Source organism: Apostichopus japonicus, chromosome 11 (assembly GCF_037975245.1).
Source record: "Apostichopus japonicus isolate 1M-3 chromosome 11, ASM3797524v1, whole genome shotgun sequence".
In the NCBI taxonomy this organism is placed as follows: domain Eukaryota; kingdom Metazoa; phylum Echinodermata; class Holothuroidea; order Aspidochirotida; family Stichopodidae; genus Apostichopus; species Apostichopus japonicus.
Window position 1 is genome coordinate 6,366,620 of NC_092571.1, and position 12,233 is coordinate 6,378,852.

At 38.9% G+C, this 12,233-nt stretch overlaps 1 protein-coding gene across 1 annotated transcript; it reads left to right on the forward strand.

Moving 5' to 3' along the window:
• The first annotated feature begins 6,368 nt into the window (after nucleotides 1–6,368).
• On the forward strand, nucleotides 6,369–10,052 carry LOC139976199 (uncharacterized). The gene is made up of 2 exons (XM_071984719.1): nucleotides 6,369–6,836; nucleotides 7,887–10,052. The coding sequence occupies exons 1-2, from the start codon at nucleotides 6,617–6,619 to the stop codon at nucleotides 8,150–8,152; spliced, it is 486 nt and encodes a 161-aa protein (XP_071840820.1). The 5' UTR covers nucleotides 6,369–6,616; the 3' UTR covers nucleotides 8,153–10,052.
• The last annotated feature ends 2,181 nt before the right edge of the window (nucleotides 10,053–12,233 follow it).

A 12,233-nucleotide genomic window follows, 5' to 3' on the forward strand; every position in this document is an offset into this window, starting at 1 on the left:
CAGTATTGGCAATTACATAGAGGGAGCTGTAGACCAAATTTGTTTGTCTGATCCTGAAAGCATTGCAGAAAAACAACAGCTTGTTTGATGGCCCTTTGGAAAGCAGATGACTAAGGATGAACAAAAATGGTAGGATGTTCTTCACATCTTACTGTGAATCTATGCATTACCTATATATACAAAAGTCAACTTTTTGTTATAAAGGGTGTACACAATTTAGCTTATCCTTGTATAAAATATAACTGATCACTACTATATACACCGGGTAGCCAGTGACGGATCAAAGATTTCGAAAGGGGCTTGTGCCTCATCCTACCCCTACAACGACAACTCAATTTTTGACGTTTCCATATTCCCTCTCACTGTATATATATACTATATATGGTCTATCATAACCTGTGTGTGTGTATGGACGCATGTGATAGGAGAATTGAGCACATCTCCTGTGAATATCATGTAGTGGATCCAAGGGCGTATCATGGGCGGGGGTGGGGGGGGGGGTGGCGGACGACCCATCACTTTTTGAGTCCCATCTGCATGAAAGCGTACGCCTCACCCTTCTAATCGCTTCCCGATGTGTTACGAAACTTAATTAATGACCTTCGCCCGTAGTACCAATGCCTTGACAAAATCCTGCAACACACCACTTCATCGATAAGAAGTGATCGGGTTGTGTATTAGTGACGTCAGGCCTCGACGAATTTTTGGTTCCTTGCAAAGCAAGGGACCTATGCATTCAACTTGGCATGTGTGTGTGTATATGTGACACTTGGCTTGTGTACTTGATATCTCAATAAGGAAATGATGTATCATGACCAAACTTAGTGGGTGGATAGCCCATAATGAGAGGAAGATCCGTATCGTTTTTGGTGCCCGCAAAGGTCTCCAAAAGGTCAGTTAGGATAAAAAAATGCAAAATATTAAAAATGCAACAACTCCCAGTGCAAAAGTCTGACCCAGTTAATATTTTGAGACAAGCTGTGAATGGGGTAAGGGATCGTTTCCAAACTTAACGGTCATGTGATCGAAGGCCAACAAAGGTCAATTAGGGGTCAAAAACTAGTATTTTTGCAATAACTTGAGAACCAAATGTCCATCAAGGATGAGAGTTACGCTATTGTAATCCAATAGTCGACCTGCATTTGGGTGACCTTTGACCTCAGGTTGACCTCCATTGACCTGTATTAGCTTCTTTCAAGTTGATTATATGAATTTTCGTGGCCATATTCCGATCTAAATTCTCCATAAGTTGACTCCTCTGCAACCTTTGTGTACGAAGTTATTAGAGATCACAGTTTTGTTTTGTTTTGTTAAAATTCTTAATAAGTACAGTTACAGTAGGATGATTCTGTGAGTTCTGTAGAAAGAGCCAACTATTGCTCATATCAGCCACCTGGTCCTCAACAGGTTCTCAAAAGGACCAATGGTGGATTTGTGATATTTTTGGCAATAATGTTTTAGGACAGTGCTGCTCCCTTGTAAATATTCCAAGTTACAAGCAAGGAACCATAGTGCCCTTGGGCTCTTGTTTTGAAATTGCATCCCTGAAAAAATTAGAATTCTTACTCTACTTCTTAATACACTGTAACTAACTCATTTTTAGTCATTCATATAATAGGGAATCTTAATTAAGCTTTTAACATTACCTGCAGGCTTGAATGATTGACCTACTACCATCTCCAAAGGTATTTTGCCCTGGCAGCTTCTGTTGTCTGGAGACTAGGGTATAAACTATAAATGATATTTCTGATGTATGATAATGTTCCAAAGAAGTGAGTCAAATGACAGTAGATGGATACCAGACATTAAATGTGTCACTGTGACAGTATGCCTACAGTGGCTTGTGTAAACAATCAACTTTATTTAGCAGACCCTCTGGACTGTGTATTTGCTTCAAATTATATTGCTGCTAATTGCCCAACTAAATATCAAAAGTTTCAAGACACAGATTTGACCTTAGGGTTTTTGATGAGGGAAAAGAAAAAAGAGAGAAAAGATCTATGGGAAACATACTCGGGCGCAGTCTCCCAGTTCCCTGCTCATTCCCCTCCCCCACCCTCAATAGGTCCCATTTTGACATGTAAACAAATATTAGCAAACACCTAGCAATTAATTTACAGCTGAATTCCCCATATGGCTTCCCCTCAGCATTGTCTCAGCTATCAACAGAATTCCCTAGCATGTTTTTATATGGTTATTGATGCAACGATTATTACATACAACTACACCCGCTAGTTGTAATTAACCCTCAGTGGCCTAAAATGGTAAGGTACTCTAGTGCCACTATATCATGAAGGCTGTATATATATAACATTTTGGGGGACTGTCCCTTCACACTGAGGGGTCAACACAAGTATGGTGCGATACTGTCATTATGGAATAAATTTGTTCTAATTTATCCGAAAAATTGCTACCTGGTTTCTGCAAATGTAAACTGACACAATTAGTGCATGCCTCTTTAAAGGGGTATAGAGGGTTTGTTTCAGTTTCTCAAAACAGAACCAAATCACAAAATGTGACATCCACAATACTTGAAACTCCCAATAACCATCAGTTTGCTTTATTTTGGGGAAACTTATACAATTTGATTGAATTTCGAAATGACAATGACCAATATACCTACAAACAAATGAACTTTTTGCAGCCCACAATAATTCAAACTGTTGCTCAACTTCCTCAAACATTTACAGTAGAAATAAAATACAGCATGGAGGTTTATTGTGAAAATACTTCCCAAATATGTGGAAGTGATAAGAGATATTAAAAGTTGTTCTGATCACATAAACCCAACCCTCTATGCCTGTCTAACAATTGAACACAAGTAAGGCTATTAGGGAATGCTTTACCAAGTTATTTACGATTTCTTTCAAAACTTGGTACGATAATCTGTTTCCACAATTTCAGTTGCATTTCAACAGTTTCAGAACTGATTTAACACCATTTAACAATTTATTGCCATAAAAAATAAAATAGCAGTGACACATTACATGATTTCAACACTGTTCAACAACAAGTCCAGTAATACTTCAATTTATCACTTATTTGTAATCTTTTCTTTTCAGGTTTCCTGTTGAACTTCCTGGTTGTCTTTGCACTCTTGACTCAGTCATAGGCGTACGAGGCGGGGGGGGGGGGCCGGGGGGGCAGACTGCCCCCCAAATTTCCAGAGGACAAGAAATTCGGGCAAAAGTCCTGAAAAATTCGGGCAGCCTAAGAGGAGAAAAAAAAAATATATATATATATAATTTTTTTTTAGGCTGCCCGAATTTTTCAGGACTTTTGCCCGAATTTCTTGTGCTCTGGAAATATATGCAGTAGCTTGCCGGAATCTTTTCAAATTTTTGCCCGACAATTCCATGATTTTCTTTATTTAGCATTATGATGCCCGAATATTTCCGTGTAACACCACCGTAAGCGCAGTTCATCTGGGCTACCACGCTTTTTGCACAATCATTTTTTTTTTAATTAATCAATTGTATACCTGGACCAAGGGCGGCGGAACCGGGGCGGGGGCACAGGGGGCACGTGCCCCCCCACTTTTCCTCAGGTTAAAAATGTGCCTTTTTTCTACATAAAAATTGAGGTGCCTCAAGTTAGCAAGAGGCCAGGGAACCAGAATGAACACTCAGGAAGGGCCGTTTCCGGCCATCTGAGGGGTTTGTAAAACCAAAAATTTTCTAGTACGCTCCGCGCCAACCGATGGTGGCGCTCCGCTCAGATAGTCGTGCAGACAAATTTGCAAATCCTGGCTAAGCCTGTGACTTTTAATGAATTTCTGTGGGTCAAACTCAAAGCTATTTCGAATGGAAAAAATTTGTTAGGATATTAACAAGAAAAAAACTCTAATTCGGAAGATTCCTACATTAGCAACTAGCATGATTTCACCTCATTTTGTCTCAAAAGAAAACTTGTTCCTTGTTTCCCAATTTGCGCATTGGATATCGCAGTGCTAGTATGCATATTTTCCTTTGGGGGGGGGGGGGCGTTAATGGAGTGATGTGTATACACAAATAAGATAATACAATAAGAGTTATAAAGGGTACTAAATATAAAGCTGCATCAGTCCAATCCATATTCTGCAAAGTGCCTTTTGATGTCGGTGCCCCCTCCTCCAGATTAAAAGTGCTTCCACCACCCTTGACCTGGACATCCCCAACATGAGTATATAAGAAACATTTTCTTTTTCATGGATGGTGGGGGGGGGGGGGTAGTGCCTACAAGCCTAGAAGTACAGGTTTATCATATTCTTTGTTATATTTTATACTTTTTTGTGAGACAAATTCTCACCCGACACAGTGACATTATCCCGCCTATGTGTCGTTGAACAATGTATGTTTTTCCGGAGGTAGCTGAGTACTGTGTTAAAGTAATAAATAAGGTAACTAAATAGGAGCTTTAAAAATATACTGTCCAATTTTTCCCCTTCAAAGTGATGTTACCATTTTTTCTTCTTCTAATTTACCAAATTTTTGGGGAAGTGTAAATTTTTAAAACGTGAGATTATAAAATAAAGAATGTTTAGATGCAACTTGCAAGGCCTCAGAAGTGCCGTTTCCGGCAATCTGAGAGGCATTGTGTGCCAAAAATTTTCTTGTACGCTACGCGCCAACCGATGGTGGCGCTCCGCTTAGATAGTGTCACGGGAACTTTCGGGCACAAAAAGTTCTGCCCCCCAAACTGAAATGGTCCCGTACGCCTATGGACTCAGTTCATATACGGTAATCAGTCTTATAATATTGTCAACCAGCATTGTACTCTGCTCTAAGTTTGTTTAGTTTCAATCAATGACTATGATTGCCTCCTATTCACTTTGTGTTATTTGTTACTTTTTCTCTTTGACATAAGAACCTCTAGTCATACTACCAGCTTACTTAGTCTTATTGTCAACCATTCTCCGAATTTGCATCAGCTTTTCAACTTCCATATAAATCAACTTTTCAACTTGCATATCAATTAGCTTGAACATTAATCAACCAATCAATTTTTATATAAATTTGCCTGCATATCAATTAGTCAGACAACCTGCATATCAATCAACCTATCCACTTGCATGTCAATCAGCTTTTGATCTTGCATATCAATAAGCCTGAATATTAATCAGCGATATATATATATCATATATATCAATTAGCTTGGATATCAATTAGCCAATCAACTTACATATCAAGCAACCAATCAACTTTCATATCAATCAGCCTATCAACTTGCATACCAACCAGCTTTTCAATTTGCATATCAATCAACCAATCATCGTGCATATCAATTAGCCTGCATATCACTTAGCCTGCATATGAATTAGCTTTTCAACTCACATATCAATCAGCTTGTTAGCCTGCATATCGATACACCCGCACATCAATTAGCGAATGAACTTGCATATCAATCAGCCAATAAACTTGCATATCAATCTACTTTATCAACTTGCATATATCAATTACATTATCAACTCCCATATCAATTGGCCTATTAACATTTATATCAGTCAAGCCTTTTAAGTTGCATATCAATCAGACTTTCAATTTCAATATTGCCATATTGGACAAAATATATAAAAAGTAGGCTGGGGCCTATATAGTAAAGGTACAGAAAACATCAGTCATGCCATAAACAAAGAAAAGGAGTTACCAGCAAAGAAAAAAAGCAAATCGACAACAAATGCAACAAAGCAGAACTAACCAAGAATGTGAATCAGGCACAAACTCTACCCAAATTATGGATGATGTGTCAGTCCAACATTCAACGGATGCATTAACTGATATTTATTTGCACTCTGTGCAGACTCATGACGCATTTGCTTTACTTTCTAGTTAATAATGTATGGAGTATTTCAAAGATTGACCTGTGGCACAATAAACACAACATCCATGTCAGCTGTCTCTTTTCTAGGTCCCAGAACATATGAATCATGGCCCAGAGGATGAATTAACCGAAACTAGGGCAATAACATGTCGGATGCTGACAGCTGTAACTGACGATCCATCTCAGCCCACAAGAAGGGTGTATAACACCGTAGTTCAAGAGGAGCCGATAGACGATGTGCCAATGTTCAACACTGTTCGCTCCCAGTTGGAACGCTGCAAGGCATTTCTTATCCCTCCAATTCCATATATTGTGGAAGAAGTGGTGATTGCAGATGGATGAGCAGAGACATGGGGAGGTCGACGGTATTTGAGCCTGCAAGATAACGACTTGTCTTCTGCACTGATAGCAGCTACCGAAAATTGCAGCAGTGCAGGGTACTGTACATGGATGGTACATTCAAAACCTGCCCTACACCTTACACCCAGTTTTCCACTATCTATGGGCTTTACCATGGCCGAGTACTTTCATTCGTTATGGGACTTATGACTGAGCGGACTGTTGGCGCCTACCGTCAAATCCTACAACACGTCAAAGCCAAAGTGAGGAAGTATCCGGCCATCGACTGAGGCCAAGACGAGTTGTGATAGACTTTGAACTGGCTCTGATTACTGCCAATGAGACTGAGTTCAGACAAGCTGTTATATCGGGCTGCTACTTTGGCTTCTGCCAAAGCCTATGGAGGAGGGTCCTGCAGCTTGACTTGGCTGGCAGATACAGACGGAGCCGACGCCTGAGGAAGCGAATCAGGAAGTTCATGGCCATCGGCTACCTGCCACTTGCCCTTGTCAGGCTCAATTTCTGGGAATTGGTGACTAACAACTCCACTCAATGCCTAGTGGCTTGCTACCCTGCAATGCAGCAGTTCATTCAATACCTGGAGAATAACTACATCAGCGACAATGGAAACTTTCCTGCCCAGTTGTGGAATGTCTTCCATCGAGACAATGACACACGGACAAACAACCATGTTGAAGGTAACTATAATTGTTGGCATGGGTGGGGCCAGAGAAGGTACAGGGCTGCATCCCCTTCCCCATGAACCGCATATTTATAGAACCACTGGGCGTCTCTTGTGGTGGGGGGGGGTGCTGGTTGTTCTTCACCAGTAGTGCCAACATCTGCTACTAGGGGAGGTGGAGGAATGGGCAGGTCTTCCTGTTGTTCTACAGTGATATTCTGTAACATGAAAAAAGTACAAAAAAGTTAAGCTACACACATTTACTATGCAAGGGGGGAGATGAGTTTGTTGAGCTATGGGCATCCTTTTTTGTACAATTCCCATTTTTCTCATGAATGTGTGCCTTGTATCTAAATTTGGAAGAGTTCACAAGGCCTATGGGGGTGAAGAGCCTGTAGACTGCAGCACTAGTTTTATTTTTTAGGCATTGGGTGGACTGAAACACCAATTGCTCTTTTCCCTTCAGTTGCAACAGGGTGAGTGATTTATAATATATATAATTGCGATTGACCCAAATTCGATACCATTTAAATGCCTGTGTTGAATTGCTAGAGTTTTTTTTTGTGACGGTTGTAGAGATGTAAAAATCTTGCGGGTAGGTTGAGGCATTCGGGAGAAAAGAAAAAAAAATCAAATGAGACTGTACTTTAGAGAATTTTGGAGATATTTTCAAAAATCACGGATAAATGTAACTACAGTTTTCTTTGAGGCTCCTGATTTGAGTCCTGTAATGTGTTAGCTAGTTGGAATTGATAGGGTCAGTTGATAGAAGTTTTGACTTTGCATTAACATTAAATCAGATTACATTTAGGGTGGGTCAGCTATTACATTTAGCTTTGATTTTTATAACATTTAGGGTGGGTATTACATTTAGGGTTGTTATTACATTGAGCGGTGATACACGGCTAACATGCATTGGGTATGAGGGGAAAACATATTTGTAATTTTATAATTGAATAGACTTATCACACTTATTACACTTACTTGCCTGCCCTACAGTCGACTGTCTAGTATGGGTTAGATTTCCCTGTCAATCAGGATCATAATACGGATTTCTTCTCTTCAGGATTCCATCAGAGATGGAACAACATCATAGGCCGGGCCCACCCATCACTTTGGCTGTTCCTGCGGAAAATGAAGGATGAACAGCACCTGCTGGAGATCACTGTGGCTAGTGCTGGGAGAGGGGAAGCACCTCCCCACAGGAGAAGAAAATGGCGCACCCTGCAGCAACGGATAACAAGGCTACGGGATGAATACCTCAGTGGCAAGCGTACACTGCAACGCTACTGGAATGCAGTAGTTTTTTATCTCAATACATTACATGTATAGAGATATTGTAACAGTAAGTGGGACTCTCTCTTCTCTTAAAAATTTTTCAGCGTCTTCATATAAAGCTTGTTTTCTCTGGAATTTCCAGAGCAAGAATATATTATATAGACCAACAAAAGTTACTATTTTTTATTCGAGAATTTTATCTCATTCTATGACTTTTTCACCGATTTATGTCCAAATCGGACTGAAAAACGATTGTCGCAGACCGTTTTTGCACACGCTCCGAAACTTGTTTGTAGGGAACTTTTGCCCACGTTTTCCTGCTCATTTGTTAATTATTATTCGATGTCTATGGTTTATTATGGGCACGTGACATATTACTTCTCAGCGATTAGTTTGTTATCTGCAGTTTTATGTTTCATGAAAGAGAATAGAATAAAATTGTCTTTTAACAGTGGTATCGTCTAAGATAGGGTCCTATTTATTATATTTTTTATTAACATTTTAAACTTCCATTTGTTTTTACAGGTAGATATGAATAAAAATTTTACCAGCTGTAAATGACATTTTATGGCTTTTATTTGCTTTATTTGATGTTTAAATGATTTTTCTTTCTTAAAACAACACTGAGCTGCCGCCCCTACTTTTAGTAAAAAGGTCCGTTTTTGATGATTAAGCCCCGCCTCCAAGTCTGGTTTGTAGCAGATTGGCTATGACTCATGACAGCTACATGTTAGATATACGAAAATGGCTACCCTCGCGACCAATTTTCTGTACTGTAGTTAGGTACGCCAGGTGTAGTGTATTGCATGCTAAATGCATATACACATTGTGTACTTTTGAATTTTACGTAGTGCATTTAATTAATATTAGGCCTTCGTTTTTGTAACATACATTTAAGGATAGTACTGGTGTTCCGGTAGCTTTTCATTTGATTGCCCTTCATGTATTTTTGTATAATTACGTTTACACATCGTTGTACTTTTGAAGGCTACTTAGGCCTAGGTCTAATGCATTTAAAAAATATATATAGGCCTAGCCTAGGCCTATTACTATTTTAGGCTTTCAGTGATAGCCACATTAGCATTGTACTGATGTTCAGACAGCTTTTCCTAGGAAGGACCAGGGTAAGTTTGTTTGATGGGTACGTATTAAAGAGGAGCCAGCCATAGCATCACGACTTTTATAAGACTATAAAAATTGTATAAGGTTATGTTTTATTTATAAGGATATAAGATGTATAAGGTTATAAGAAGTATGTTTAGCTTTCTTTTGAACCTGTGATGTTTGACATAAAATGTACAAAGAATTAAAATAAAATAACAAAATGGAGAGGAACTGAGGTGGCTATTAGGGGAGGAGGAGGCCACCCATCACTTTCAAATAAAAACTTGTAATCTTCTTTTACATTATTTTTTCCAAGTCATAAATCCATGAAATCTTCATGTCAGAAAAATTGAGATGGAAAAACGTGGGTTGTTTTGATACTTGGCAGTGGACACAGTTTTGATGGTAGTCACCACTACAGTCTACAGTAACATACAGTAGGTCGATAGGCCTAGCTCTCAAGGCGGGCGTCAAGAATATGGTCGAGTTCGCCTCTTCTAATTTGGCCGTTGTCAATGACATCAAACTATATGACCAAAAAGTCCAACAGAGTCTGACCCAAGCTAAAGGATACCACATAAAAAACAAGTTCTTAGGTGTTCTATGACATTACTTAACCTTGCAACGTCGTTCTTTCGACAAACAGGCAATGAGCGCTAAAGGCAAGACTAGCAGGATAAAGTGTAACCTGCCGAGACTATTCGTGGCAAAGTAGCTTAAATGCAAGTTATATATTTGTTGTACCATGATTGATATTGATAATTGTAGAGACAGAGCAAAGATTTGAAATTAGGAATCAAAATTAAAACTTCCAGTATTGAGATACTGCGTCATTGATGCTCTCGTTATTATTACATCATACGGGTGAGGTATATATCTATATGTATATATATATATATATATATATATATATATATATATATATATATATATTGTTACGATCAACTTGATCAAGGCCAGAATACACCTCCTCTTGGGTTCACAACTCAAATGACTAAACAATACAGTGTAATTTTTAACTTTAAATATAACAATAAGTATTTATTTAATTGTGTGCTCAAGGTAATTAAAATCAAACAAAGATCATTTATCAATATCTAAGCAGTTTACAATAAAACAGATTTAATAAGTTACACTATAATTTACTCACGACCTGGTGTGTGCCGCGACGCGAGCTGCAGCATATGTCCAGTGACAAAAAGTCCTGGCGATTATTCCAGCATACAATTAATGGCGAAACTTGTCGGCGGACGAATGTCCAATATTGAAGAAATCCAGCTCCCAACTTGATGACTTCCACTTCAGAGGTCGACTACTAATAAATGACCAAGTTGTGCTTGCAGCTTGGTTATCCTTGGATTCCTGACCTTGGGTAACTCAGAGACCACAATAAGTAGTGCTGACTGGCACAGAACCGAAGATGGCTACACAACGATGGACGACTACGAAGCCGGTAAACTTGTGACAAATCCACTAATATAAAGACAGCTATAACTTCACTGTCAAACTAAGAGAGTATTTACTCACACTGGAATTGTAGAATTCACTTGAGCGAGATGTAATAAAACTCCTGGAGCCAAGATGGTTAAAACATTTTGATCTCCAACTATCAGGTGCTTACATAGCATTTCCACAAGTCCAGAAAGATCTTGCAATGTCCATCCATTCTAGAAGCATCCTAGCTCCAGCTCAGTTCAACGAATCCAAAAGGTCACTTCACCTTTCCAGGAAATCCTCACCTAGTGTTCTAAAGATAGCACAAGGGATGTCCACTTGGCAGCACTTCAATGTTCTAGCATGTTCCAATGTGTTGAGATGATCTAAATTTTTCTCAAATGTTCTAACTCTTCTAGAAGCTTCTCAACTTTTCCAAATATTCTACACACACCAAATATGCACACATACCAGGCATTTGTATACTATGATTCTTAGATTAATTTATAATATTCTATAATATTGATTTATAATACAACTATTTGTTGCAAAAATCATACAAATTATTGAGATTACTTAGGGGCCTGTAATACTATCCTCGTACCAATGGGTCTAGGCTAGCCTAAGTTAGACCTGTGCTTCACATACTGTCAGGACCTGTGTGGGGTTTAGGCTACCACTGGTTTATCCTTCTTCGAAGAAGGAGTTGTAGGGACAAATTATTCCCAGGCCGTTCACCAGATTTAAGTATTGTGTCAAAATAATTATCCTCTCACAGTTTTTTCTTCTTAATGCCTTCTGTGAATATTATATAACGATGTATCCGTCTTTGTGTAAGCAGGCTAGGGGTAATAATGGTACTATCTGGACCGTAGGTTGTTGATACGAACACAAGGTAAATGAAGATCTTGTAAAGGTCTCGCACCACAATTAATTGTTCCATTGACTTTCAAACTATACTCGTCACTTTCAAGACCTGCCAAAGCATAGATAGTTTTTAGAAGTTTTCAACTGATATATCCTACCCACCACATGATAGCTGATATCTTGGCATATCATGGCTCTTCCATTTTTCATATCATGACCTCTTAGAATTTGAGCTAGAAGAGGAGCAAGTTTAACATACTGAATCCCCACCCTTCCGTCTGCTCGCTCGGAGTAATATCAACATGTAACCCTTCGATCCTCCCCATTTCCACACCATCTGTAAAGGCAGAACAAACGATGACATTAATTGATAACATGCTTAAAACATGCTTTACCTTAGGTACTTTTATCTCTTTTCTCTGACAATGGTTAACTTTTCGAGCGGATGAACACTACTCTAATTGTGGTGCGGTTTTGACAGATTTTCGAAGGAGGATGTGAGGGCGCACTCATATTAATTGTAACAGGCAAAATAACCGCGGAATGACAGGGTGTTGAACAAGACTAGTTTGAGTCCCGCTTCTGACCAATACATTCTTTGCCGCTCTTTTCCATATTAATTATTATAATTTCTCGGTCAGTTTTCAGACTTCTTTCATATTATACTTTATATACATAAAAACTTTCTCTCGCAATTAAATGTTACAACTTGTGTTTTGTTTACAAACTG

Bases quoted from the DNA above. Each gene is read 5' to 3' on its own strand.
- LOC139976199 (XM_071984719.1), top strand. From the start codon at position 6,617: ATGGCCATCGGCTACCTGCCACTTGCCCTTGTCAGGCTCAATTTCTGG. The intron at 6,837-7,886 runs GTAACTATAATT...TCTTCTCTTCAG, and splicing joins GACAAACAACCATGTTGAAG to GATTCCATCAGAGATGGAAC.